The 26,124-nt window shown below is 40.8% G+C and overlaps 1 protein-coding gene, 1 long non-coding RNA gene and 1 pseudogene across 5 annotated transcripts in view; 2 read left to right on the top strand and 1 right to left on the bottom strand.

The window, feature by feature from the left end:
* Positions 1-10,573, bottom strand: part of RTTN (rotatin) — a 160,420-nt gene extending 149,847 nt beyond the window's left edge. The window contains exons 1-8 of the mRNA XM_025886778.2: positions 10,472-10,573; positions 10,071-10,333; positions 9,552-9,739; positions 8,509-8,686; positions 7,648-7,737; positions 5,234-5,324; positions 3,938-4,052; positions 2,859-3,009 (exon numbers count right to left, since the gene is read on the bottom strand). Coding sequence (XP_025742563.1) covers positions 2,859-3,009; positions 3,938-4,052; positions 5,234-5,324; positions 7,648-7,737; positions 8,509-8,686; positions 9,552-9,739; positions 10,071-10,101 — 844 coding nt within the window. The 5' untranslated portion in view covers positions 10,102-10,333; positions 10,472-10,573. The remainder of the gene's footprint in view (positions 1-2,858; positions 3,010-3,937; positions 4,053-5,233; positions 5,325-7,647; positions 7,738-8,508; positions 8,687-9,551; positions 9,740-10,070; positions 10,334-10,471) is intronic.
* LOC112835234 (uncharacterized) overlaps positions 10,435-26,124 on the top strand; it is a 29,781-nt gene continuing 14,091 nt past the window's right edge. Inside the window, exons 1-4 of one of the 4 annotated variants that reach the window (XR_012379968.1) lie at positions 10,435-10,762; positions 11,180-11,244; positions 15,807-15,942; positions 23,730-23,897. This is a non-coding gene — a long non-coding RNA (uncharacterized lncRNA). Of the gene's footprint in view, positions 10,763-11,179; positions 11,245-14,595; positions 14,738-15,803; positions 15,943-23,729; positions 23,898-26,124 lie in introns of those variants that run through there. The other 3 variants (XR_012379966.1, XR_012379965.1, XR_012379967.1) reach the window with 3 other exon arrangements.
* On the top strand, positions 18,020-19,192 carry LOC112835354 (RNA-binding motif, single-stranded-interacting protein 2 pseudogene; annotated as a pseudogene).

The following is a 26,124-nucleotide window of genomic DNA, read 5'->3' as shown; positions in this document are numbered from 1 at the left end:
CTTTTCCAGGGGCGCCTGGGTGGCTCAGTTGGTTAAGCGTCTGCCTTCAGCTCGGGTCATGATCCCAGGGTCCTGGGATGGAGCCCCGTGTTTTCAGGTTCCCTGCTCAGCAGGGAGCCTGCTTCTCCCCCTCCCTCTGCCTGCCTCTCTGCCTACTTGTACCCTCTATCTCTCTGCAAATAAAATCTTTAAAAAAAAAAAAGACATTTTTCCAAAGAAGATATACAAATGGCCAGTCTGCACATAAAAAGTCACTACGAAATCACTAGTCATTAACCAGTAGTCTTTAAGGAAATACAAGTCAGAACCACAATGAAATACCACCTCACACCTACTAAGATGACTATGATTTTAAAAAGGGAAAACAGGGGCACCTGGGTGGCTCAGTTAAGCATCTACCTTCAGCTCAGGTCATGATCTCACGGTCCTAGGATAGAGCTCCGCAGGGAGCCTGCTTCTCTCCCTCCTTCTACCCCTCCCCCCTGCTCGTGCTCTCTCTTGCATGCTCTCTCTCAAATAAATAAAATCTTTTAAATATAAGTAAATTAAATTAAATAAAAAGGGAAAATAACAAGTGTTGACAGCATGTGGAGAAAATGGAAGCCTCATAGGTTGCCAGTGTGGACAGCCACTGTGGCAAACAGTTTGGTGGTTCCTCAGACAGCTAAATGTAGAATCGACATATGACCCAGCAATTCCACTCTTAGGTATATACCCAATAGAACTAAAAACAGGGGCTCAAACAGATATGCGATATTCACCAAAACATTATTCACAAGAGCCAAAAGGTGAGAACAACTCATGTGTCCATCAACAGATAAATGAATATGCCATACAGTGGAATACTGTTTATCCATAAAAAGGAATGAAGTCCTAACACAGCTGAAACATGGATGAACCTTGACAACATGATACTCAGTGAAAGGAGCCAGACACAGAAGGACAAATACTGTATGACTCCACTTGTATGAGGTCCCAAGAACAGACAAATCTAGAGACAGAATGTAGAGGAGAGGTTACCAGGGGCTGCAGAGGGAAGGCGACATGGAGAGCATGGCGACACAGTCACAGACCTTCTATTTAGGGTGATGGAAAACATTTGAGAACAGATAATGGTGATGGTTGCACAAGAGTGTGAAAGCAATTAATGCCAACAAAATTGCACACTTCTAAATGGTTATGATGGCAGATTTTATGCTATACATATTTTACCATAATTTTTTTAAAGAATTAAGTAAAATAAAGGCATCTGCAGAGGGAAAAAGAAAGCTCTCCAAGAGTTTCTCACTGCACTGCAAAGAAAATATGAAACGCTTCCCAAGATCTATAAATCCCTATACACTTTGGCCCCTGGCTACCTCTCCGATCTCACCCCATCCCCTCCCCCTCTCTGCTCCCCATTTCCCGATTACTGCACTCCACTCACGCGCCAGCCTGGCTTTCGTTCCTCAGGCATGTCACCTCATTTCCAAGGCCCCCGGCCCTCCAGGAATACTGTTTCTGCAGCTCTTCAAGTGGATGGTTCCTTCTCACCCTTCAGGTCACCTCCTCTGAGAAGCTCTCCCTGCCCATCCTATCCAGGTAAGCCGCACTTCCTGGTGACCTTCGGTCACATCACCCTTCCTATTTCCTTTGAGCACTTCTGATCTGAAACAAACTTGATTACTCGTCTACTACCTGTCCCCAACCTTGTCTCAGATAAGCTCAGAAGGGTGGGGACCTTAACCAGTGTTCAGTGTTATACCCCCTAGAGACTAGAACATCAGTTGGCATATAGTTGGTGATAAATAAACATTTAATACATGAATAAATCTTCAAAGATACTATTTTTATCAACATTGTAACTCTTATTCTGATGAAATATGGGGTACCTACAGCTCTCTGTCTTCAGTCATTTGCCAAATGCTCTAGCTCAAGAATGTTAATGAGAAACCCTATACCCTCTGAGATCTATAATAAAGTTAATGTACAGCATAAGTATTCAAGTAGTACAGGATCAGTGAAACTCTGAACAGAATGGGGATTAACTGTGAAGCATGATGACAAATCACTGTAATTTAATATTCAACTTTCAATGCATTAAGTGCACAGAATTCCTAAGTTAGAAATACTGTTTTGACAAAGCCAGTCTAGTGCTCTATTTGGCCATTAGGTGGTGCTTTTTCCCTTAAAAGTCTGGCACTGCTATCATATGATAAATAACTACATCAGAAGTTGCATAAAAATAGTTTTCATAAAATACAAATCGGGGACACCTGGCTGGCTCAGTCGGTAGGGCATGCAACTCTTGATCTTGGGGTCATGAGTTCAAGCCCCATGTTGGGTGCAGAGATTATTTTTAAAATAAATAAATAAATAAAATATACCAAAAGTTTAAAAAAATGTATTTATTAAAAAAATACAAATTATTTTTCAAACAAAACAATCTATTAATACAAGTAACTTCATAATGCCCATGGTCCCACGTGAATAGCTGAACTCAGAATTCTGGTCCCTAACTTCCAACACTGTATGCATAAGAGAAAAGAAAGACATCTTGCAAATGGCTCTTATCAAAAAAAAACAGGACGAATTGAATGGAGCACCGGGTGTCATACGCAAACAATGAATCATGCAACACTACCTCAAAAACTAATGATGTAATGTATGGTGATTAACATAATAAAAAATAAATAAATAAAAAGGGGACGGGATCAGGAGTGGTTCTGTCATTCACGCACTTAGTTTTCAAAGATGATCATTTAATTACATTTAGGAATGAGGAGTTTATGTTGTGAAAATTTATAAAGTGTAACAGGGAATACTCAGAAGAATCTGTAAATACCACCAGTGACTAATGAATAAATAAACATAAATACCTTGTTTACTAGAGAAAAAACCCGGATCTCGGTGAAAGTTAAGTCTGTTTCTTAAGGATGTGCACAGCTGCTGCAAGCAAGACACTGACTGTAAAGCCAGGCGATGTTTTCCGTCTCCTCCAAAGGCCAGTTTCAACAGAGATAAAAGGCTCTGAAATAAAGAAGAGAGCAATGAAAATGATCCAGGGAAGGTGGATGTGGAGTTTAAGTAAGGTCAAATAAATAACCGAAGGAAATAAAATAACTTGAAAGGTATTTGTAAAACCAAGAAACAAGAAATAGGCAAAAATGACTTAGCATAATGCAAGAAGACGGGACAAAACAAGAAAATAAAATTTAACTAGACTAGTCAGTGTTTGTTATATCTAAAATCTGATGGCTGAGTACCTATGCCGAGAGAACACATGAATTATTCCCCATTCAGAACATTAAGTTACACAATACTTTTTAAAAATCACAGCAAGCCTTCGGCATCTCAAACAGCTAAATCATTTTGACACCTTTTGGCACCTAACAGCTTTTCCTCTGCTATCTTTGGACAACTGCAACAGTATGTATTAATAGTTTCCATTCAGAGGCATCCATTCCAGCCCTGGGATTGATGAGTGAGGCTGTGGATATGCCACGACCCCAGACCCGGGATCCCAAGCTCTACTGTATAAACTAATAGACTAGATTGCAAAGAATCCATCTAAACTGCTCACTACCACCTATTTCCACAGCATCTAGCACTGTGCCTTACACATCCTAGACACTCAAAAAGCAATGCTATTCTCACTATTAAGAAGAGTTACTGCTGCCCAACCTCAATTTCCAAAGTTTATTCTTCTCTTTAGGTGACCCATAAAAGGTAAATTCAAGGTGGCCAAACTGGACCTGTATGTGTCAAATGAGACTACCTCCTAGCTGAGGAACTACCACTATCCAAAGAAGTAAGACAGAAGTGGTTTCAGGAACCAAATAGTTCATTTTTTTTAAATACGGTAAATTCCTTCCCAAGGACTCCTACTTTGCAGAATTTGTTTCACTATAAAAAGTTCTCTATTTCAAAATCTAAAACAATTACAGAGGATACATACCTGAACAATTTTTGGCCTTTGAAGGAAAATTTCAGCAGGAAAATCTTGCATGATTACATCCTTCAATAGTTCACAGGTGTTCCAAATTAAAGTGTGGTTACTACTTCTTAAAGAGCTACCAAAAAATACATACATAAATAGATAAATAGCATTATTTATTTTTAAATAGAGTTTATCTATACAGGATTGTAAGTAATCTAGTGGCATAATGACTCTATCAACAGTCCTTCCGGTCTCAGCTGAGATTGCACTTCCCCTGGGAAGCCTTCCCAGATCTTTTCCCTAATCAAGAACTCTGGGGTAGGTCCTACCTCCATATGCCTACATTTGGTACTAAGTCAGCTGCACGTTGACTTTCTATTCCCCACTAGACCCTCCTCAAAGGCAGGCACTACACAGTATCCACCAATTTATGCCAAGACTATCACAAAGCTACAAAATGAAATCAATGAAGTCAAAGGGCACAGAATGCAATGAAATCTGCTAAATGAATTAGGAAGACAGAAAATGTAATAGCAAATACAGAGTTAAATTCTAGAAATTAAGTTCCTTCTAGTGAATCAAGCTGGGATTCTCCTCTTATTCCGAACGGAGCACACCCCTCACCTTCTCAGGCAATATATGCCCTCCTAGGGATTCAGCAACTGTTTACCTCCCACCCCAAGAATCCATAGCCCCTCTCTCACCCCAGCTCCAGTCCACCACCCACCATCCAGAGGTGTGTCCTAGAAATCATATCTCTTCCCTGAGACCTGACTCAGAGCTGACATCAAAACCACCCCTGCCCCTTTCCCACGCGGACTCTACCTCTCCAATATGTTGTTCCAAGAGAATTTACTGATGCCATTGAAGTGCCAGCATCAAAAACCATTTAACAGCATCCAGCTGTTTATATAGTCCTAACTCTAGCAAGTTGGTCTTTATATTGTCAACTGAATATACTGTCCACTAAAAAAGACTGCATTTATGCTTAATTTTTTCCATTTTTATTAACTAAGGGCATAAGCAATGGCCAATCGGAGAATCTGGTCAATAAGAGATGACTCATGCCACCAAGAAGTATACAAGATTCCAACCACAAAAACAAAACAAAACAAAACCTTGATGTGTAGCCAGATAATGGCAAATAGGAATTTTCTGACCTGCTTTTTGAAACTGAAAATCATTCATATATTCCCATTACTACCTTTCACAGCCACTTAGTATCTTTTTTCCTGGTGAAAATGTGCAGTAATAGCAACCAGATTTAACGGCTATAAATGAACCAAAATACCTGACACACATCAGGTAGCGTACCTTTCATTAGAGGAGAGAACATGTCTATCCGTTGTAGTCAGAGGTAGCCAAGGAAATGTAGAAAACTTCAAACACTTCACAGTCTGATTTACTGTTAATGGAACAGCAAAATTTAAGGGATCAAAGGCAATGCTGACAGACTCACAATGTTAAGAGTAAGGCTTCACCCTTAAAACAGGTCCTCAAAGTAATATCTTACAGTATAACTTTGACCAAACAAGGTCAGCTGCAAATTTGTTCCCTAACATAACAGAGCGCTGTTTTCATAATTTACACAGAACCATATATTATTATTAGAAGGGCATTAAATACAAACTAATATTGAATGACATTTAAAGCTTCAATTACATTTTCTATTTTACCCTGTTGCTAACCAGAACACAAAGCTTAAATTTAACATAAAAGGAACTGGCATTTGAAGATCTTTAATTGTAGAAATTAAAAATGACAAACATAATCATATACTATATTTAATTAATTTAATTTAACACCTAAATGGTGTTAGATGTTTAAACCTCTTTGAAGATGACCTGAAGACCATAAGGTTGAAGATCAAATATCAGCACTCAAGATTAAAAGAAATTTGAGAAACCAACAGTTTTAAACTACCCCGTTCCAATTATTTTTTAACAGATCTCATATTGTACAAGGTGGCAATGCTGAGAAACAGTATCTAGAATCTACATAAACCCTTCCAAGTGGCAAATATTCTTTCTGCCAAATGCTTTGAAAAGAGCATGAAATTGTTGAATATAGATAACAGCATTATTAAATTACCAAATACAGCACAGTTGTTTCTTTCAAAAGTGCTAAGACCCGGGGCACCTGGGTGGCTCAGTTGGTTAAGCATCTGCCTTCGGCTCAGGTCATGATCCCAGAGTCCTGGGATCGAGCCCCACATCGGGCTCGCTGCTCAGCGGGAAGCCTGCTTCTCCCTCTCCCACTCCCCCTGCTTGTGTTCCTGCTCTCGCTGTCTCTCTCTCTGTCAAATAAATAAATAAAATCTTTAAAAGAAAAAAAAACAAAAGTGCTAAAACCCAAACAGGATTTACTTTCTAACAGAAAAGTAAAAGGTGTGTAGGACAGACTTATACCGCACTCAAAAAGATGTGTCCAAAAGAAGCCATATTGTCAATCCACAAACTGCAACTCACATAAAAAAATATTACCATCTCAATGGTCCCTAATGTTTTCCACAGCTGCACTCAAGTGCCCACCTTCCCAGCCCTGGACATATTCTCTCCCTTCAGATGTCTCTCACTGTCACTCAATGAAGCCTCTTAATCATAAACACAAAGAAACTACCATCTCAAAAACAGAGGCTCCCTAACAAGTGTAACAAAATTTTTACAGAAAGAAAAGGTAAAGTATTTCAACAGCTAAATAAGTTTTCAGTTCTTTCTTAGGCTGTTATTCAACCAGAGGGTTTCTAAGGAAGCATTTTAATAATGGGGGGCTTCCAAACGGAGTTAAACTGAATACTTGACATAAGCAGTTATACCCTTGGACACAACCTTTTCATTTCAACTGTGCAGGCAATAAACTGTTAGGTACATGTTGACTTGATTATTCCCTAACTGCATCACCTCCGGGTGATGGTTTTATCCTTCTAAGCCTCGGTGCCTTCATCAGTAAAATGGAGATAGTAACAGTATCAGTTTCACTGGAACTCCAGTGAAGATTCATTCAGAGAATACACACCGAGTGCCTAGTAAGTTTTTGGCATTGTTCTGCTCACTGGGGATAAAGCACTATTCACAGCTATTATTAAGCTTATAACCTGGGAGACAAAAAATGGTGAATAAATACGTAATTTCAGATTATGATGTATGTTAGGAAGAAAACTAGACATAGACAGAAAGTGATCACTGGCTAGAGACCTCAGGAAGGTCTCTCTGAGGAGGTAACATGTGAGCAGAGACACAGCCAGACATGAAAAGACCTGGAAGAGATTCCAGGGAGAGAGAGAGAGATCTAAATCAGAACTCTTCAATCAACTGGATGCTGGGATAAAGATAAATGAAGAAACCCAAATGATCCTGAGTCTTTGGCTTGAGTAACTGGATGAACAGTACCACTTAGTGAGCTGGAGAATAAATACCATGACACATATATAGTGCATGGCACCGTTCCTGACAAATCTGTGTTCAGTAGGCCCTGAGTACTAACGCCACCCTCACCACCCACCTCCAGAGTTGCTCAAATGCAGTTAGACCATTTAGACTCTACATCCTAAACTAATTTGAGGAAACTGAAACATTCAGTTCAGTGCTGAAACATTCAAGTTGGACCACAATATGTCTACAACAACGAAGAAAAGTACATTAATTTCTGATTTACCAAGTCAACAGGATCTACTTCTCTCTATCTCTCTCTCTCTCTCTCTATACATATATATATATATATATACACACCCACTGGTCGTGGAGACGCTTCCATGTGCTGGAAATTACTTTTGTCTTGAGGAAAATATCCTATTAAGATTTCAGGTTGTTGTGGCAATTCTGGAAAGAAAATATATATTACTGTATTATTGGTTCTTTATTTACTAAAAGTGAAATTTACTCTTTTCAAATATTAATGTTTTCTCTTAAGTTTTACAATCATTTTAAAAACTAGAAAAATAACAGTAGTTTTTTTACCTGCAGTCTTCTTATAGAGGAAAAAAATGTAAATGCTGAGCCAGTTTTTAATGGGGGGGGGTCCCCTCCCTTTTAAGATTCAGCAAATACAACTATTTGTTGGAATAAAAACATCCATAATGTACATAAAGAATCTGTTACAAAGTATTTATTCGAGGGCTCATCTCTGCTTCTTAGCCCATCTCCCTTCTCTCTCTTACTCCAGTTATGTAGTTCCTGACCACTTCAACCTTCAGGAATCAAGCACCATCTTTCAGTATCTTTGACAATTCTCTGTCACATGTGATTACATATTCAGCAGTTCAGTTGCAATAAGAATGGGAACACAATGTTGTCATTATTGTTATTGTTGAAAATGTGTTATTATTGTAGAAGTGATCTGGCAAAGTAGTCTCAAAAAAGAAAATCTCTGGCATCTTTTAGGCCCCTTGATCAAAAAAGCAACGGATACAAATGTATCCTCCTCTGAATAACTGTAGAAGGCGGGGAAAAGGTCAAGCTCATGTAAGTTAATGCGAGAAAATGATCTTTTTTTTTTTTTCTAAATCTAAGGTCCCTTTCCTTAGAATTAACCACTAAAACCAATATATTTCTATTTTAACAGAATGCATCACATTGATTCCAAAGAGTTACCAGTTTGTTTGGTTTGGTAAGATGCAGAATATAATGCAGCATCTCCTGAAGGAAGAATAAAAAGTCCATCCAGAATGCCATCAATTTCGGCCTGCAGATTCGGCTCCACATTAGAACGAAGTTTAGATAAGAATTCGACTGCACCAAGATCAACCAAATGCTGGACGGCTGGGGGATACTGAAATAAGAAGAGGAGAGTCTTGAGAATAACCATATATATCAAAATTTCTACACTCTGTCTTACAGCAACAAAAACATGAAATTATTTTTAGGATTCTAGATATCCCTTTTTTAAAAAATAAATCTCGCATTGATATATGTAAAAGTAAATAACTCCCATGGACAGCACATAGATTTATAGACGTACATAAACCACGTGATAACACTTAGGACAGAAAAGCCCAGACATTAAGCACTAGAAGTGCACACTATAAACTCCTGTTTTTACTTATTAAATGGATTACCTCTCTCCCCCGACTCTCACCCTGTCCTCTCCAGTCGAAGAATGCCAAGGTAATAATCTCCTACGACTGCACAGTGACTTAGTTTTGAAAGGTTACACTTGCACCCTTGACATCTAGCCCTGACAACTACTCTCAAGACAGGCTGAGGAACATAAGTCTGAAAACCAGATATGGAAAACGCCATTTCACATACTTGAGGTATTTATTAACCCCGGTCGGTACCATTAACTTTAAACATGTGCTCTTTCATACAGACACATCTAATTATTAACATGCAAATAACAGAACAAAGAGAAAAACAGAATGACAAATATCAACTTCCAGAGATGGTTCCAAAAAATCAGAACACACCAAATCTCAGAAGTGCTGTTGTTTCAGAGAGCACAGCAGAGATAACGTGAGAGTCAACGTTCCAAGTGCGAGAAAAGGAAGTTGAGCATTATACACCCTGAGGAACGAAAACTCAACATCTCTCGCTGGTTAGGGAAAAAGTTGTAATTATTTAACTTTCCAAAAAATGCTACAATTACATGGCTACGACACACTCGCTCTTCGGAGCTTATTTCAAAGTGATCCTACCTTAACCAGTCTGTTCAAAAGGCCGAGAACCTCTTCTTTCATTGGAACAGACGGGAAATTGAACCACTCCAGCAAGCGGAGAAAAAGCAGCCTCTCCCGAGCGAGGGCGTCGCAGCCGACCAAGTTGCGCTCAACCTTGCAGAGCACGCTCCGGAGCGCGCGTTCCCGGATCTCGGCCAGCTGATGACCTGTCAAAGTACAGCACACTGAGCGGCTGCCCACCTCCGGGGAGACGCCCACCCGGCATCCACCCTTCCGCTCGTGGACGCTGGGGACGAGGGCGGGCTGCAGAGGGGAACAGAGCAAATTTTGTTCACAGGCGGGCCTCTGCTCTTTTCGGGACGCGAACCGCGGAGTTGACGCCAAGTCCGAGATGGGTTCCCGGGGGCTGCCCCGGCGAGGCCAGGGCCAGCGGGAGCCCTCTCGGGGTGGACCGGCCTCGAAAACGTCACACGGCCATTCTTAGCAAGTGGCCACGACAGAAGCGTGACTGCAGCGAGGGGCAACTCAGCCTGTTACCGAGTTTCCTGAGGAGCCCCGTCAAGACCATTTCGTCCCGCTCGATCAGCCGCCGCCGGAGAATTAAACTGCCGCGCCACAGCGTCCGTGTCCAATTAGTGTCCCCATGGAAACCCGGCCGGCCGGGCTGTTGAGTTCCGCAATGCAGCAGAGACCCACCAGACGAACGGGAAGCACCCCACGAGCTGCTGCAGGCCCCCCGCGACTCCACAGAAGCTTACAGTCTCTCTGTAATTACTACTACGCAGTTCCTAGACAGTAGTCTTTGCCGTTAAGAACCGGAAAGAATGAGGAGACAAGCGGGGCGTAGAACCCGCCCCGGCCGCGGTGCACGTCGGGAGTTGTGGTCTTCGCCCATTTGTGCTCCCCTCCCGGAATTCCGGACCCGCCACTGCACCCACCTTCCTGAGATTCCGGGGTCCCAGCGCGGGCTCCGGCGCGGGCTCCCGCGCGGGCTTGCAGAAGTCCCGGCAAAGCCGAACCTGGCCCTGCGAAGTCGCTCTGGCCCTGCCCATCTGAATTCCCGGCTCCCCGAACTTTCCAATTTACAGTGCAGAGTTTGGTTGGGTTTGGATCCCCGCACATCCTCAACCGCCCCACCCCCGTTCGTTACTAAAATCACTTACTTTATCTGTAAAATGTACCGGCAAAGGCAAGCAGTGTCCTCGGATACTGAAGTTCGGTGTAAACAGGCAAGTCACAAAAGGAAAGGGGGTCGGGGAGGAAATAAGCGAACAGAAGAGAAAAAAGGGGGCTGTAGAAGCAAAAAAAAAAAAAAATGGGGGGCAGGGTAAGGGTATGAATTAGTATTTGAATGCCTCCATAGTTGGCTTTTGCGCTGAACAAACAAGAAAAAAAAAAATTTCTAAGCAGTGCTAAGAGCAACAACAAAATTAAATTTGTAAAATGATTTGCATTTTAGAGAACATTTTCTCTCACGGATGTTTTCAGTTTCCCTTGGAAAGGGATGTCAAGGCAGGTATAACATCCATTCCTATTTTGCAATAAAAGGGAGCGTAAAATCAGAGAAGTTCCTCACCCACAGTCATACCAACTAGTTAAGTAGCCGACTGAGGGCCTGACCTTCATTTTTCTTTTAACATTCGTAGGACCTTGCTGCTTCTGCGAGGTGCGTAGGCTAGAAAGTGGTGATGTTTGAGCTGGATCTTGAAGGGTAAGTAGGAATTTGTCTGCCAGGCAAAGAAATGGGGTAAGGGAATTCCTGCCAGAGAAAACAGTGCATGCAAAGCAAAGATGCCGAATGGGTCTGTCAAGGTCAGGGAAAGAGCCATTCTCTGCGGCCAAATTACCCCTGGGAGGAAGCAAGGGAAGTGAAGGGGCCGCTAGCATGCTAGTTATTCTCCACTTGTCCCTCTGTGGTGAAGAGGAGACAGCAGGAGGAAATTGGAGAGTGGGAAGAAAAAGAAGTGTGGATATTTAACCAATGTTCCACTAGCCCATACCTAAGCCTCACTGGCCGAGTCGGTATCGGGCTGCATTTCTCAAGGCTCAGGGAAGAGAAGAGCTCCTGATAGAGACTGTGCCAAATGGACCAAAAAGCGGAAACAGTTGTACCAGCTGAGAAGTTTCTGTAGTTACCGAAGCATGAAGGCTGTAGTTGTGGATTTGAAGTATCAGGATCAAAATACACGTGATGGTACAAACGAGTAATGGAAATAACTTTATAAAGATAATTGTAAGATGAAAGTCTTAGATGTTGAGACACTGAGGACGTCAGTGGGGAAGGGATGATAAAACTGTGGGAGAAAAATAAATTACAGTTGACTCTTGATCAACGTGGGTTTGAACTGCCCGGGTCCACGGATGCACAAATTTTTTTCAATAAATATACTACAGTATGACTGCACTATAGATGTGTTTTCTCTTCCTCACGATTGTCTTAACATTTTCTTTTCTGCAGCTTGCTATATTGTATAAATACAGTGTGTACTACATATAACATACAAAATATGGGTTAATCGACTCTTTGTTACCGGTGGGGTTCGTGTCAACAGTGGACGATCGGTAGTTACCTTTTGGGGAATCGAAAGTCGGACGTGGATTTTTGACAGCACAAGGCTCAATGCCCCCAAACCCTGTTGTTCAGGGGTCAACTATAATTTAAAACAAGTATGTTGCAAGCAAAAAGGGGGGCCAAAAATGAAATGGTCTCTTTTTTTAATGAGATATGACGGGCATATAACATTATATCAGTTTCAGGTGTACGGCATGATTTGATATTTGTACACACTGCGAAATGACCAACCACAGTATGTCTAGTAGCCATCCATCAAAAATGGTTTTATGTTGCTTTTATTTTCTAATTTTTATTGTTATTGTTGAGCATATATTGTTTTTATAATTAGAAAAAAATCATTAAGTCCTGCTTATTACATTCAAAGCAATTGTGTATCATTTTTCTATTAGACTAAGTATTGATTTGCCGATTTTTCCTTAAAGAATCAATCTTCAACTTATTAATTCTGCTAAAAAGAATAGTCATACTCTAATGTATTTACTGTACTTTTTTTTTTATTACCGGCAACTTTCTCGTTCCTTCCTTAGGGCTGTTTTACAGTTAGTTCCTTTTCTCACTTCTTGAGCTAAAGGTTTTGTTGTTTGTCTTCATTTTTTCTCATTTAGTTACAGAGAATCCCATGAACCCACATCTAAGAAAAGTTTTAACCATATATCATGAATTTAGATTTATAATGTTCTAACTATGGTTAGAACTCTCAACCATTCTTCCAATTTCACCCAAGATCTATTTAGGAGGAGGTTTTTAATCATCAAGTCTGTCCTGCATATCCTTTAGTTATTAATTTTCTGTTACTACATCCCAACCAGCAACGGGGGCTTTTAATCATTTTGAACTTCAATGTAGGTTTTTTTAAATGATGCCCCCCAAGTACTTGAAAAAAAACGGGCAATAGATATCTGTGTAGATGTATGGAGAACTGTATGTATGTATATTTGTAATTTTCTACTTGTACTTACAATAGTTTTTGTTATATTTCTTTAAATGCTAACTTATAATAAAAACATGTTGAATTTTACCTGATGGTAAATGATAGTCATTCAGGCAGCAGTGTATGTATGGATCGGGAACAGAATGAAGAGTAGAGACCTTATATGTTGGGATCTGCTTATCAAAAAACCTTGCAACATTATAGAGAAAAACATGTGGCTCCAGGAGCACAGGTCAAATTCTAATTATTGAACTCCGCTTAATTTTCAACCATCCTTCGACCTTTCAGTCATACCCACAAAATCGCTGGCATTGCCTCAGTCTGCTATACTGGATCCTTTGGCTTAGATGAAGATATTTATATCAAAAGTCACAGGAAATATTCAGTGACTCTCCTAAGAACTCATACTACTATCTGCGGTGATTTATCCTAGGAGAAAAAGAAATGCTTTATTTTTTTTTTTCCTGGAAAAGTCGTGCAATTTTGCCCTTCCTCATAACTTGAACATGAATTCTAATACTTGGGGTTATATCCAGTAGGTCTGTCAGTTGGGATCATATGCATTTCCTACCCTTTATTTCCGTTACTTGACTAACTTAAAATCTCTGGCTCATAGTTATATAAACTAAGCAAACTATTACATAGACTACAAACCTTGGAGCCAGACATAGGTTTAAAACCAAGTTTGCAACCTTCTTAATTGCATAATTATGGGTAAGGTAATTAACTTTCTTGGTTGCAAATGACAAAAATTTCACTCAAAGGAGTAAGCAAAAATGAGATTCATTACCTCGCTCTAGAAAAGGATCTGGCCTCAGAGACTCAACAAATACTAATATTCTTTTTCTCAACATCTTAGTCTGGCTTCCCTCAAGTGTGTTTGTCCCATTCTTTTGTATAAGCAGGATTCTCCCAAAATATATAGGGCAAGAGAGGAGTATGGTCCAGACTTCCATCTTCCCATATAGTGACCCAAGAAGAAAGAAGAAACCTTTCTGCCAACATCCAGATATAAAATCCATCGTGGGAAACCCCTTCAGGATAGTCATTATGAGATTGCCTGATCCCAAGTTACTTACTTACCCCCTGAAGTGCAGGGCAGGGTATTACAATTGTACTGGAGTTAGAAGTAGTTGGGCAGAAGACTTCCAGTAAGGAAAGGGGTGGGATGAACAGAAAATGGGGGGAGAGAATGTTGGGAAGGGGGAAAAACCCTGATGCCTCTCTAACCCCTAATCCTCAGCCTCTACAAGGAGAAATTGGGGTTAAAGATAGAACGCACTGGTAGGACATGTGTGAGGACCAAAGGAGATAAATCAAGGAAAGCACTTACCCCAAGACCTCCATAAGAGGTAGTTGCTACAAATAATAGCGATTTTAGTGGCTGTCAAACTTGAGGATGCCTCTTTGCCACATTGAACGTTTGGTGTCCCCCTCTCCCCAAAATTCATATGTTAAAATATAATCCCCATTGTGATGATACTAGGAGGTGGGACTTTTGAGAAGTTACTAGGTCATAAAGGTGAAGCCTCATGAATGGGACTCATGCTTTTTTAAAAGATGTTCCAAATAGGTCCCTCCCCTCTCTGCCATGTGAAGACACAGAAAAAAGAGTTATCTATGAACCAGGAAGCTGGTCCCCACCAGATGCTGAAATTTGTTAGCCCTTTGATCTTGGGCTTTCCGGCCTCTAGAGCGGTGAGAAATAAATTTCTGTTGTTTATAAGCCATCCCCATCCAGTCTATGGTATTTTGTTATAGTAGCCTGAATTGTCTCTCTAGGGAGCAAATGCAATGTTATAGCCTATGTCAGTACTACCTGCAAGTATAACCACAAGGTAGCTCTGTTCAGCAGAGAGAGCTCAGAGGAACCTGGCCCAAGAAGCGGTCTTTCTTTCTTTCTTTCTTTTTTTTTTTTTTATTTGACAGAGAAGGAGATTGTGAGAGAGGGAACACAAGCAGGGGAAGTGAGAGAGGGAGAAGCAGGCTTCCCGCCAAGCAGGGAGCCCAGTGCGGGGCTCGATCCCAGGACCCTGGGATCATGACCTGACCTGAAGGCAGACGCTTAACGACTGAGCCACCCAGGTGCCCCAAAAAGCAGTCTTTCTGCTTATTGTGGAAGACCTCACAGGCAGAGGTGCTCAAGACCTTCCAGCTATTGATGCAGCCAAACCCAGGCACAATTTCCCGGAGAAAGGGAGTTCTCTGACTTTCTTTTCCTCATTTTTCGGAGGAAAGAAATTATTGGCCCAAAGGGAGAAATCCTTTTACAAGCCACCTTTACATGAATTAGGATATTAATTTATTTATCAAAACAACATATATAAAGAGCAAACAAGCAGGATTCATAAACAAAAAGACTCTAACCAATACATGTGGGTTATTCATGGTTATTCAAGTTATTCATGGTCCCCCAGGGCAGGCAAACATTCTGTGTGTCTTCCAGAAAGTCACCTGGACCCCAGCCTGCCTTACTCAAGAATAAAGATCATGATTCAGGGTGCCTGGGTGGCTTGGTCAGTTGGGCATCAAACTCTTGATTTCAGCTGGGGTCATGATCTTAGGGTGGTGGATTGAGCCCCATGTTGAGCTCTGCATCCTCAGCAGGGAGTCCACTTGAGATTCTCTCTCTCCCTCTGCCCCTCCCCCCACCCCATGCTCATACTCTCTGTCTCTCTCTCAAAATAAATAAATCTTAAAAAAATGTTTTTAAAAAAGATCATGATTCATTAATAATTCTGATCTTTATTTGTTTTTTTTTAAGTAGGTGCCACACCCATCATGGAGCCCAATGTGGGGCTTGAACTCACGACCCTGAGATCAACACCTAAGCTGAGATCAAATGTCAGTTGCTTAACCACCTGAGCCACCCAGGCACCCCAATAATTCTGATCTTTAAGAAGGTAAAATGGTTTTGGCTAAAGGTTTCATCCCCTACTTACGAATTGTCCTAATCATGCTCCATAATTTTGTCCTATGAATTTACATAATATTTAATTTTTAAGGGGATCATCAATTCTAATTCATCTTTCCAATACCAAAATAGAAAAGTAATAAATGCTTTATGCCATTTTAAAGTAGAAGAATTGAAACAAGATATATTCATGTTCCACTTCAAATAGCAAAACAACACGGATTTGAACTCTGCTTTCTTCGCACTATTTAATAAATAGGGGTCTTAATTATAGATGTGGAGAAGCACCATTGCTGTTCAACATTGTGCTGGAAGTATTACTGAGAGTAATTAGCAAGAAAAAGAAATAAAAGACATTCCAGATTAGTAAGGAAAAGTAAATCTATTTCTATTTGTAGTTGACATGACCTTACAAGTAGAAAATTCTAAGGAATCCACAAGGAAACTATTAGACCAAAGGAAAGACTTTAGCAGGGTTACAAAATACAAAATCAATATACAAAATCAAATTCTATTTCTCTACACAAGAAATAAACAATCCAAAAATTAAATTTAAAAAATTTACATTTATAATAAAATTAAAAAGAATAAAATACTTGGGAACAAATTTAACATAAGTATAAGACATCTACATGGAAAACTACAAAATATCATTGAAAGACATTTTTTTTAAAGATTTTATTTATGGGGCGCCTGGGTGGCTCAGTCATTAAGTGTCTGCCTTCAGCTAAGGTCATGATCCCAGGGTCCTGGGATCGAGCCCCACATCGGGCTCCCTCTCAGTGAGAAGCTTGCTTCTCCCTTTCCCACTCCCCCTGCTTGTGTTCCCTCTCTCGCTGTGTCTCCCTCTGTCAAATAAACAAATAAAATCTTTAAAAATAAAAAAATAAAAAATAAAGATTTTTAAAAAATAAAGATTTTATTTGTTTATTTGACAGAGGGAGACACAGCGAGAGAGGGAACACAAGCAGGGAGAGTGGAAGAGGGAGAAGCAAGCTTCCCACTGAGCAGGGAGCTCCATGCAGAACTCAATCCCAGGATCCTGGGATCATGAGCTGAGCCTAAGGCAGATGCTTAACCAACTAAGCCACTTAGGAGCCCCATTGAAAGACATTTTAAAAGACCTAAATAAATAGAAAGACATCCTTGTCATTGATTGGAAGATTTTGTATTGTTAAAAGGGCAATACTCCCCAAATTGCACTACAGATTTAAAGCAATCTCTTATCAAATACCCAGCTACCTTTCTCATAAAATTAACAAGCTTATCCATATGGAAACAATATGGATACTACTGGCTTATGTTCATGCGGAAATTAAGGGAACCAGACTGGCCAAAACAATCTCAAAAAAGTACAAAATTGAAGGACTTCTTCCCAATTTCAAAACTTATTACAAAGCTACAGTATTCAAGAGTGTGTGGTACTGACATAAGGACAGACATACACATTCACCAATGGAATACAACTGAAAGTCCAGAAATAATCATTCGCATTTGTGGTCAGTTGCTTATCAACAAATGTGCCACAACAATTTAACAAGGAAAGAATATTTTTTTCGACAAATGGGACAACTGGATATCCACATGCAAAAGAATCAATTTGGATCCATACCTCGCACCATCACAAAATGAACTTAAAATGGATCAAGGTCCTAAATGCAAGCATTTAAAACTATAAAATTCTTGGGAAAAAAATAGGCATAAATTTTCATGAGTGTAAATTAGGCAGTGTTTTCTTAGACATGGCAGCAAAAACACAAGCAAAAATTTAAAAAGGTAAATTGGACATCATCACAATTTAAAATTTTGTGCTTCTAAGGTTACTCTCAAGAAAGTGAAAAGTGAAGCCAGGAGTAGGAGAAAACATTTGCAAACCATATATCTAATAAATATCCTTTATCCAAAATATGTTAAAAAACAACAACAAAAGTCTTTACAGCTCAACAATAAAAAGACAACCCAATTTAAAAATGGGCAAAAAATCTGAATAGACAGTTCTTCAAAGAAGATATCTAAATGGCCAATAAACACATGAAAAGGCTCAGCCACCTTACATTCAAGAGAAAATGCTGCTCTCGGTGGTTTCCAGGCCTGGGATTTCGACTTTCGGCTATAACAAAAACAAGAAGCTGTACATGTCATTGCCTCAGCAGATGGCATCACCTAGTCCAAGCAACAGTACCCCTAGCAGCAGCAGTGGGAGCAATGGAAATGACCAGCTGAACAAAACCAACCTCTATATCCAGGGGTTGCAACCAGGCACTTACTGACCAGGACCCTGTCAAATTGTACCAGTCTTACAGCAGGATTGTCTCCACCGAGGTGATACTGGACAAGAGCACAAACAAATGCAGAGGCTATGGTTTTGTGGACTTTGACAGTCCTTCAGCAGCACAGAAAGATATAACAGCACTGAAAGCCATTGGCGTACAGGCACAGATGACAAAGCAACAGGAGTGGGACCCCACAAATTTATACCTATCAAACCTCCCACTAGCAATGGTTAAGCAAGAACTGGAGGGGATGCTGAAGCCCTTTGGCCAAGTTATCTCCACTCAAATCCTCTGAGACACCGGTGGAACCAGCAGAGGGTTGGCTTTGCAAGAATGGAGTCCACAGAAAAGTGTGAAGCCATCATCACCCACTTTAATGGAAAATATATTAAGACACCTGCTGGAGTACCAGCTCCATCTGATCCCTTGCTTTGCAAATTTGCTGATGATGGTCCAAAGAAATGACAGAACCAAGGAAAATCTGTGCAAAATGGATGGGCCTGGCCAAGGAATGCAGATATGGGTGGTATAGGCTTGACCTATGACCCCACCACAGCTCTTCAGAATGGGTTTTCCCCAGCTCCTTATAATATATCACCCCCAGGAGGATGCTTGCTTGGTCTGCACTCTCCCCACGTCTTCTATCTCCTGTGTCTTTGGATCACAGAGTGACTCAGACATCTCCTCTACAAGCACCTAACCCATCCTAGATGCACCACCAATCATACCTCATGCAGCCTTCAGCTTCAGTTCTGCCACCAGAGATGGATCATGCCATTTCTCTCCAGCCTGCCTCCATGATGGGACCTCTTACCCAGCAGGTGGGCCACCTCTTCCTCAGCAGCAATGACACTTATCAGGCCTATGGCTGCCACTACACAAGGAGCTCACATCTCCCATGATATCCCCGTGCCTTCTCCCAGGACCCGAACCCGCGGTATCTCTGAGGTATGCCTATACAAATAGGGGCGCCTGGATGGCTCAGATGGTTAAGCATCTGCCTTCGGCTCAGGTCATGATCCCGGGATCCTGGGATCGAGTCCCGCATCGGGCTCCCTGCTCCCTGGGAGCCTGCTTCTCCCTCTGCCTCTCTCTCTCTCTCTCTCCCTCTGTCTCTCATGAATAAATAAATAAAATCTTAAAAAAAAAAAAAGAAAAACAAGACATTAAGTTGAAAACAAGAATTTATTTTATATTTAATAAAATTACTCAGTAGTTTCTATTTTCACATGTTTTTATAAAATTGCTAAGTAACTTACCTTCTTTGTTCAACATTACATCATTGTCATTGGGCCAATAGATAGACCTCTGTTAATTCTGCTCTTTTTATTTATTTTTTTAAAGATTTAAAAAAATGTATTTATTTGAAAGAGGGAGAGCGCGCGTGCACTAGAGAGAGAGAGCAGGAGTAGGGATGGGGCAATGGAGGGGGAGGGGATGGGGCAGACTCCCCACTGAGCAGGGAGCCAGCTGTGGCCTCAATCCTGGGACTCCCGGATCAAGTCCTGAACCAAAAGCAGACGCTTAACCAACTGAGCACCCAGGCGCCCCAGTTTTGCTCTTTTTAATACTTGCATAGTATTCAATATTGCATGCTTGAATGTACCACTATTTTGCCATCCTCTTTATCAAAGGATGTTGGTGTTGTTTCTAGTGTTTTGCTTTTACAAACAATGCTTTATTTATTTTATAAAGAACTTAATTTGTAAAGACAGCAAGATAGTTTGGTAAGGAGAATCACGGTGTCCTTTCCTGAGAATCTGAGAGCAGTATTTTACATGTATTTCGTGACATTTAGATTCAGCCTTCTACAGTGACAGATAAGATGAACCTTTGAGCTTCATTCCCAGATACCTACATTATTCAGCAAAATGTTTCCACCCCCACCCCCCTACTACCTTCCCATTGGGGTAACTGTTCACTCTGTCATTTAACCACTCAAAAATGTTCCCTTTGGTAAAATGAGGTAAGTATATACTTCCATTTGCACACTGTGAGATTTAATTAGCTAATGATGGAGAAGTTCTTGGGTGAAGAGTGCAGTGGAAGTTCAAAGTAATATTGTTATATGTTTAGATATATTTTCAATATGTAAAGTCACATAACCTTGTTATTACAGTCAGATATATGATTCTGGGCAAGCGTTACTTCCAGGGAGAAAACATAAAAGCCAACTGTTTAGAGATCTAGCACAAAGACATATTTTTCTGTGATCTCCAGGTGATGCCCACATTTGCAACCTCTCTCAACTCAACTTTAATGATAACGGCCTCCATTTGTGCCCCGCTGAATGTAATCTATTTCATTGAAGTTCCGAAAATGACCCTGACTTTCAGCCCTGCCTTGGCCAGTGGTACAGCTGTGCTGAATGTGTCTTGGATCTGTAAATAAAATACTGATTCTAGTCACTTCTGCAGAATGTATTTTGATACTGCAGATTTTTTCAGTGCTGGCTCAATTAAGTTAGGTATCTCTAAGGGAAAGTAGGATATCAGGTAAGGCAAAAAGGCAGGACATGGCTAACACTGGTAATTTCTTTAAAAAAGTGCTTTGAGCCCTCCTAATTTGTGAAGGTAACCTTGCACAGCAATCAGATAGATTAAACACTGTCATTTTGACTGAAACGAAGACAAAAGCCTTGGAACTCTAAAGAACATCTTATCATACATCAGGTCTCTACAATCAATACACTCTTTACTGGTAGTATTTTAGGACACCTGAGATGGTCTAGGACAGACTGGGTCTCAAAGGGACTTTGGCTGACCACTAAATATTTCTCCATCTTTGCTTTTCAATGGGAATTTGGCCCATGTTGTCTGCTTAATAAACATTCTGATTGAAAAATGAATGTACTTGGGGCGCTGGGTAGCTCAGTCGTTAAGCATCTGCCTTCATCTCAGGTCATGATCCCAGGGTCCTGGGATCGAGCCCCACATTGGGCTCCCTGCTCTGCGGGAGGCCTGCTTCTCCCTCTCCCACTCCCCCTGCTTGTGTTCCTTCTCTCGCTGTGTCTCTCTCTGTCAAATAAATAAAATCTTTAAAAAAAAAAGATAAATGAATGTACTTTCCCAGATGAAGCTTAAGATCATTGTACTCGTAGTTTCTGATCATAATTTGTTCATCATAAGTGTTTCCCCCTTGGGGAATTCATATGCTTCGTGTTTTGTTCTGATGTGTACCTAGTAGGCAGACTAAGAGCTTTCCAAAGATGTCCACAGCCTAATCCCTGGAACCTATGATTCTCTTACTTTCATGGCAAAGGAGAATTAAGGTTGCTGATGGAATTAAGGTTGCTAATCAGCCGAGTTTAAAATAGCGAGATTGGGGCACCTGGGTGGCTCAGTCGGTTAAGCGTCTGCCTTCGGCTCAGGTCATGATCCCAGGGATCGAGTCCCACATCGGGCTCCCTGCTCGGCAGGGAGTCTGCTTCTCCCTCTCCCTCTGCTTGTGAACCCGCTCTCTCTCTCTCTCTCTCTCTCTGTTAAAAAAATAAATAAGAGAAATCTTTAAAAAATAATAAAATAGTGAGAGTATCCTAGATTTTCTGAGTGAGTTCAGTGTAATCACAAGGTTAAAAAACAAAAGGTAAAGGTAAAAAAAAGAAAAAAGGAGGTCATGGTGAGACATGTGAGAGTCACTTGCTGTGACTGGCTTTGAAGACAGAGGAAGGGGCCGAGCAGTGCTGCCAGCTCCAGAAGCCAGAAAAGGCAAGAGACGGGTTTTCCCTAGAATCTGCAGAGAGGACACAACCCTGCAGACACCTTGATTTTAGCCCAGCCCTTGTCAGACTTCGGCTCTGCAAAACTGTAAAATAATGAATTTTTGTTGTTTCAGGCCAGCAGGTCTGTGGTCATTACAGCAGCACACAGAAAATGAAGTTCCCTTTTTTCCTGTTGACTCACTAGAGTTCCTTGTACATTCTAGATCTTGACCCATGTTCTACTTTTCCATATTAAAAGTTTCTCCTTACCTCCTAATCTGTTGTTTTTTTCTATGGTGTCCTTCATTCAGTACAAATCCTTACTTAATTTTTGTTAAGTCAAATCTCTCATTTTTTTCTTTCACGGATCGTATTTTTCAGTATTTTATTTAAATCCCTTTCTCTCGGGGCACCTGGGTGGCTCAGTCAGTTAAGCGTCCGACTCTTGATTTCAGCTCAGGTCATGATCTCAGGGTCGTGAGATCGAGCCCTGCGTTGGGCTCCGCACTTAGCAAGGAGTCTGCTTGAGATTCTCTCTCTCCCTCTCTCCCTCTGGCCCCACCCAAATAAATAAATAAAATCTTAAAGCCCTTTCTCTCCCTCAAGTTCCAAAGACATTTTCTTTTCCTTCTTTTGTTAGCGTTATGGCTTAACCTTTTCCATTTGGGTTCCTAGTTCACAGAGAACCTTATCTTTCATGTGGTGTAAAGTAGCTCTCTATTGGTTAGGATACTGGCTCAGCTACTTTAATGGGGTCCAAACCATCTGTGGCTTAAGAAAGATGGAAATTTATTTCTCTCTCACTAAAGGTCAAGCTGTCAGCGGGCAATCCAGATGTGTAGGACCTCAACATGTACCTTCCATTTCAGAGTCCAAGCAGCTGTTTTATCTCAAAAGACAGGGAATGTTTTCGTTCTCACTTGCTTTCTGATAAATGTATCCAAAGATAGAATCTCACATTATGTTCTGCTAAAGCGGAAGATTATAAGACCATCTAAAGATTTGTCTCCAAGATTTTTGGCTTTAAGTGCCTTCACTGTCATTTATTCCTGAGTATCTTATAACTTGCTGGGAGATTTCTACTAACACTTGGCAGATTTAGCAGTTTATCCTGTTTTTCATTATACTGCCTGTCCTAGAATCATCTATGAAATTTTTGCGTTTGGGTTTCAATGTTGTGTCATGGTGTAATTTTTTGGAAGAAATTAATTTATTAATCAATGATCCAAATATCCGTTAAAATTTAATTGATACCATGAAATGGGTTACCAGGAGTTTCAATTTGGGAAGATGGAAAGTTCTGGAGCTGGTTAGTGTGATGATTGGACAACAATGTGAATGTGCTTATGCCACTGAGCTATACACTTAAAAATCATTAACTTGGTAAACTTTATTTAATGTATATTTTGCCATAATTTAAAACATAAATTTAGAAAAAGAGAGAAGTTTGAAAAGCGAGAAGAAATGGCCAGTGATAGGGTCCTGTAATGTCTCACCACAGTTTCATGATTTTGTTCAAAGGTGACCCTTTACAGTTAGGTAATAAACAGGTGACAACATCACACAGAAATGAGGCATGAGGGGACAGATCAGGGCAGAGGACATCCAAGTCATGCCAGGAACCTGGATGGGGAGGTTGGAATTGCAGAATATAAGATTTCAAAATGAATTTAGAGATTGTGTTTGTGGTTTCATTTGTTGGCTCCTTTGTGTTTTATTTTAACCCAGTGGCCATGGGTCTCCAGGGTGCCAGGCCCTCCCGAGCTTTTTCAAAAAAAATTTTTTTTTTTTAAATTCTCACAGGTGTACTATTCTAAGGAGAAAGTCCATGGCTTTCATCGGATCCCAAAGCATTCTCTCAACCCACAGAAACTAAAGAAATGGATCCAGTCCACGCTCACCTTTCTCAGTTGAGGAAACTGACACTAGAAGAAACATGGCTTCAAGCCCAAGGTCCCAGAGATAGTTACGGTCGGTCCTGTTTCTCCTTTTCACAGAGGATTTTGAGTTTCAGGTGACTTCCCCCTTGATAGTCTTTCCATTTTTAAGAGAGGGCTGCTTGGGGTGGGGGGATGGGTTAGCCTGGTGATGGGTATTAAAGAGGGCACGTTCTGCATGGAGCACTGGGTGTTATGCACAAACAATGAATCATGGAACACTACATCAAGAGCTAATGATGTAATGTATGGTGATTAACATAACAATAAAAAATTATTAAAAAAAAAAGAGAGAGGGCTGCTTGGAACTCGCTGTCCTCTGAACTGTAGCACAGTTGCCTCTGCTGGTCCTGCCTTCACTGATTCCAGTGGGAGTCCTTTGCCAAGGGAGGGACGAGGACGACCAGGGTAGAAGCAGAGGAAGGGTACTGTATCTGCTGGAAGCCCTGGGGGCCTGGGGGGCAGGTGCTGACTGTAACTTTTTGGATGTCCTTGGGTTTAAATGACTCCCCCGAGAAGGTGACAGGAACTAGAACCATTGTACTCATATCACAGAAGGATCTAGCTGCAGGGCTGGGCACAGCACAGTCCGGCTTCCCCAGGGAGGATGGAGAGTGATTCGTAGCAGGATCTGCCCAGAACAAAAGGAGAAGGAAGAAATTTGGGCTTAGCACAATGACTACAAAGACCAAACAGGCAGTCTGGTAAAGCATCAAGCCAGCCAAAGAAATGTAAGCCCTCTTCTTGGCGGGAACTAGCTATGTGTGAGTAATAAGATCCTTTCTCAGGGAAGCAGGTGCTTTGTAGACAACTGGTCTTAATGAGCACACATCAATAGGTTTGGCTGAAAACCTCCCAATACCAGAGAATAGAACAGTTAAATCAAATAATGAAGGTGCCGTAACGGTGCAGTAAATGGAGGCACGCTGCCCGGAAACTGTGCGCTCTTCTATTAAGTCTCAAAATTGTTGTGCCAGGTGACACAGTGCTCAAAAGAAGTGTTAGTGAAATTAATAGATTAGAATTACCAACTAATTAAATTGTGGGGCACAGTCTTTCTAGTATGCAGCAGTAGTCAGCAGCAGAACCTCTTCCACGTAGCTAGGGAGAAATGGCTCTCATGGAAGGAGGGTAGCAGCTCAAACAGCCTCCCGTATGCTCCCATACTCTCCACAGTATCAGCTCAGAGGATCCACTCAGTAATGGGGAGAGACGTGTTTTACAAATGTGGAAGAGTCCAGCAATTGCTCCTTTTCCTATACGCAACTATAAATCTGCGTCTTTCAGGCAATGTGGACAGCACATATAAGAGATGCTGGTTTGTTTTTTCTTATATCCATGAAATGAACCTCAGAAAGTCTGAGGCACAAGAATTAGACTGTCCTGACAATCACCCGGATGCTGCAGCCAGAATTTGAATGATTACCCAGTGAGAAATAAAAATTGTTTTCCTATGCTGTCAAACATACAGTTTTGGGCAATTATAATTTTTTTAATCATATACTGACTATTGAGCTATCTAAGGACTAGCTATAATAACGTATAGCATGAATAAATTGCAATAGGGAATTAAAAAGAAATTAAAATCTATATGGCAAAAAAACTGGTAAGTAGAGGGGCACCTGGGTGGCTCAGTCAGTTGAGCATCTAGCTCCTGATCCCAGGGCTCTGGGATAGAGCCCCATGTCTGACTCCCTGCTCAGCAGGAAGTCTGCTTCTCCCTCTGCCCTTCCCTGCCCAACTCATGCTCTCTCTCTCTCTCTCTCTCTCTCTCACTCTCTCTCCCAAATAAATGAATAAAATCTTTGAAAAAATCATTTAAATAAAAAACTGATAAGTAGAATATAGATATGATTAACATCTAAACGTCATATAAATGAATGTTACACAAGCTGCTTAGCATGAGAAATTGCAAAAAATCTGCGATTAACTCGTGTTAATTTGACATCAAATGCAACAGTTTTATTTTTAGCACTGTAAGAATAAACATGTAATTAGCTCTCAAAGAGGATGTATCATAAATAGTCCAGTCTGGCTATTTTAACCACCCAAATAATTCAAGGTTATTGGATTTTTTTTAATTACATATTCAGAGTTTTCACCATAAAAGTAATCATTGTCATTAAAGATGTTTGAAATTACAAAAAGGTAGAAAAAGAGAAAAATTACATTTTACTTTTACTTTAGGATTTCTATATACAGGTTTCTTTGCTTATTTGGGGCACATAGTCACAGTTTTATAATGCAAATGATTTGGTGTT

Source organism: Callorhinus ursinus, unplaced genomic scaffold, assembly GCF_003265705.2.
Source record: "Callorhinus ursinus isolate GAN/ISIS: 27379988/994484 unplaced genomic scaffold, GSC_fseal_2.0 scaffold11, whole genome shotgun sequence".
Lineage (NCBI taxonomy): Eukaryota > Metazoa > Chordata > Mammalia > Carnivora > Otariidae > Callorhinus > Callorhinus ursinus.
This window is presented reverse-complemented; position numbering and strand designations above follow the sequence as displayed.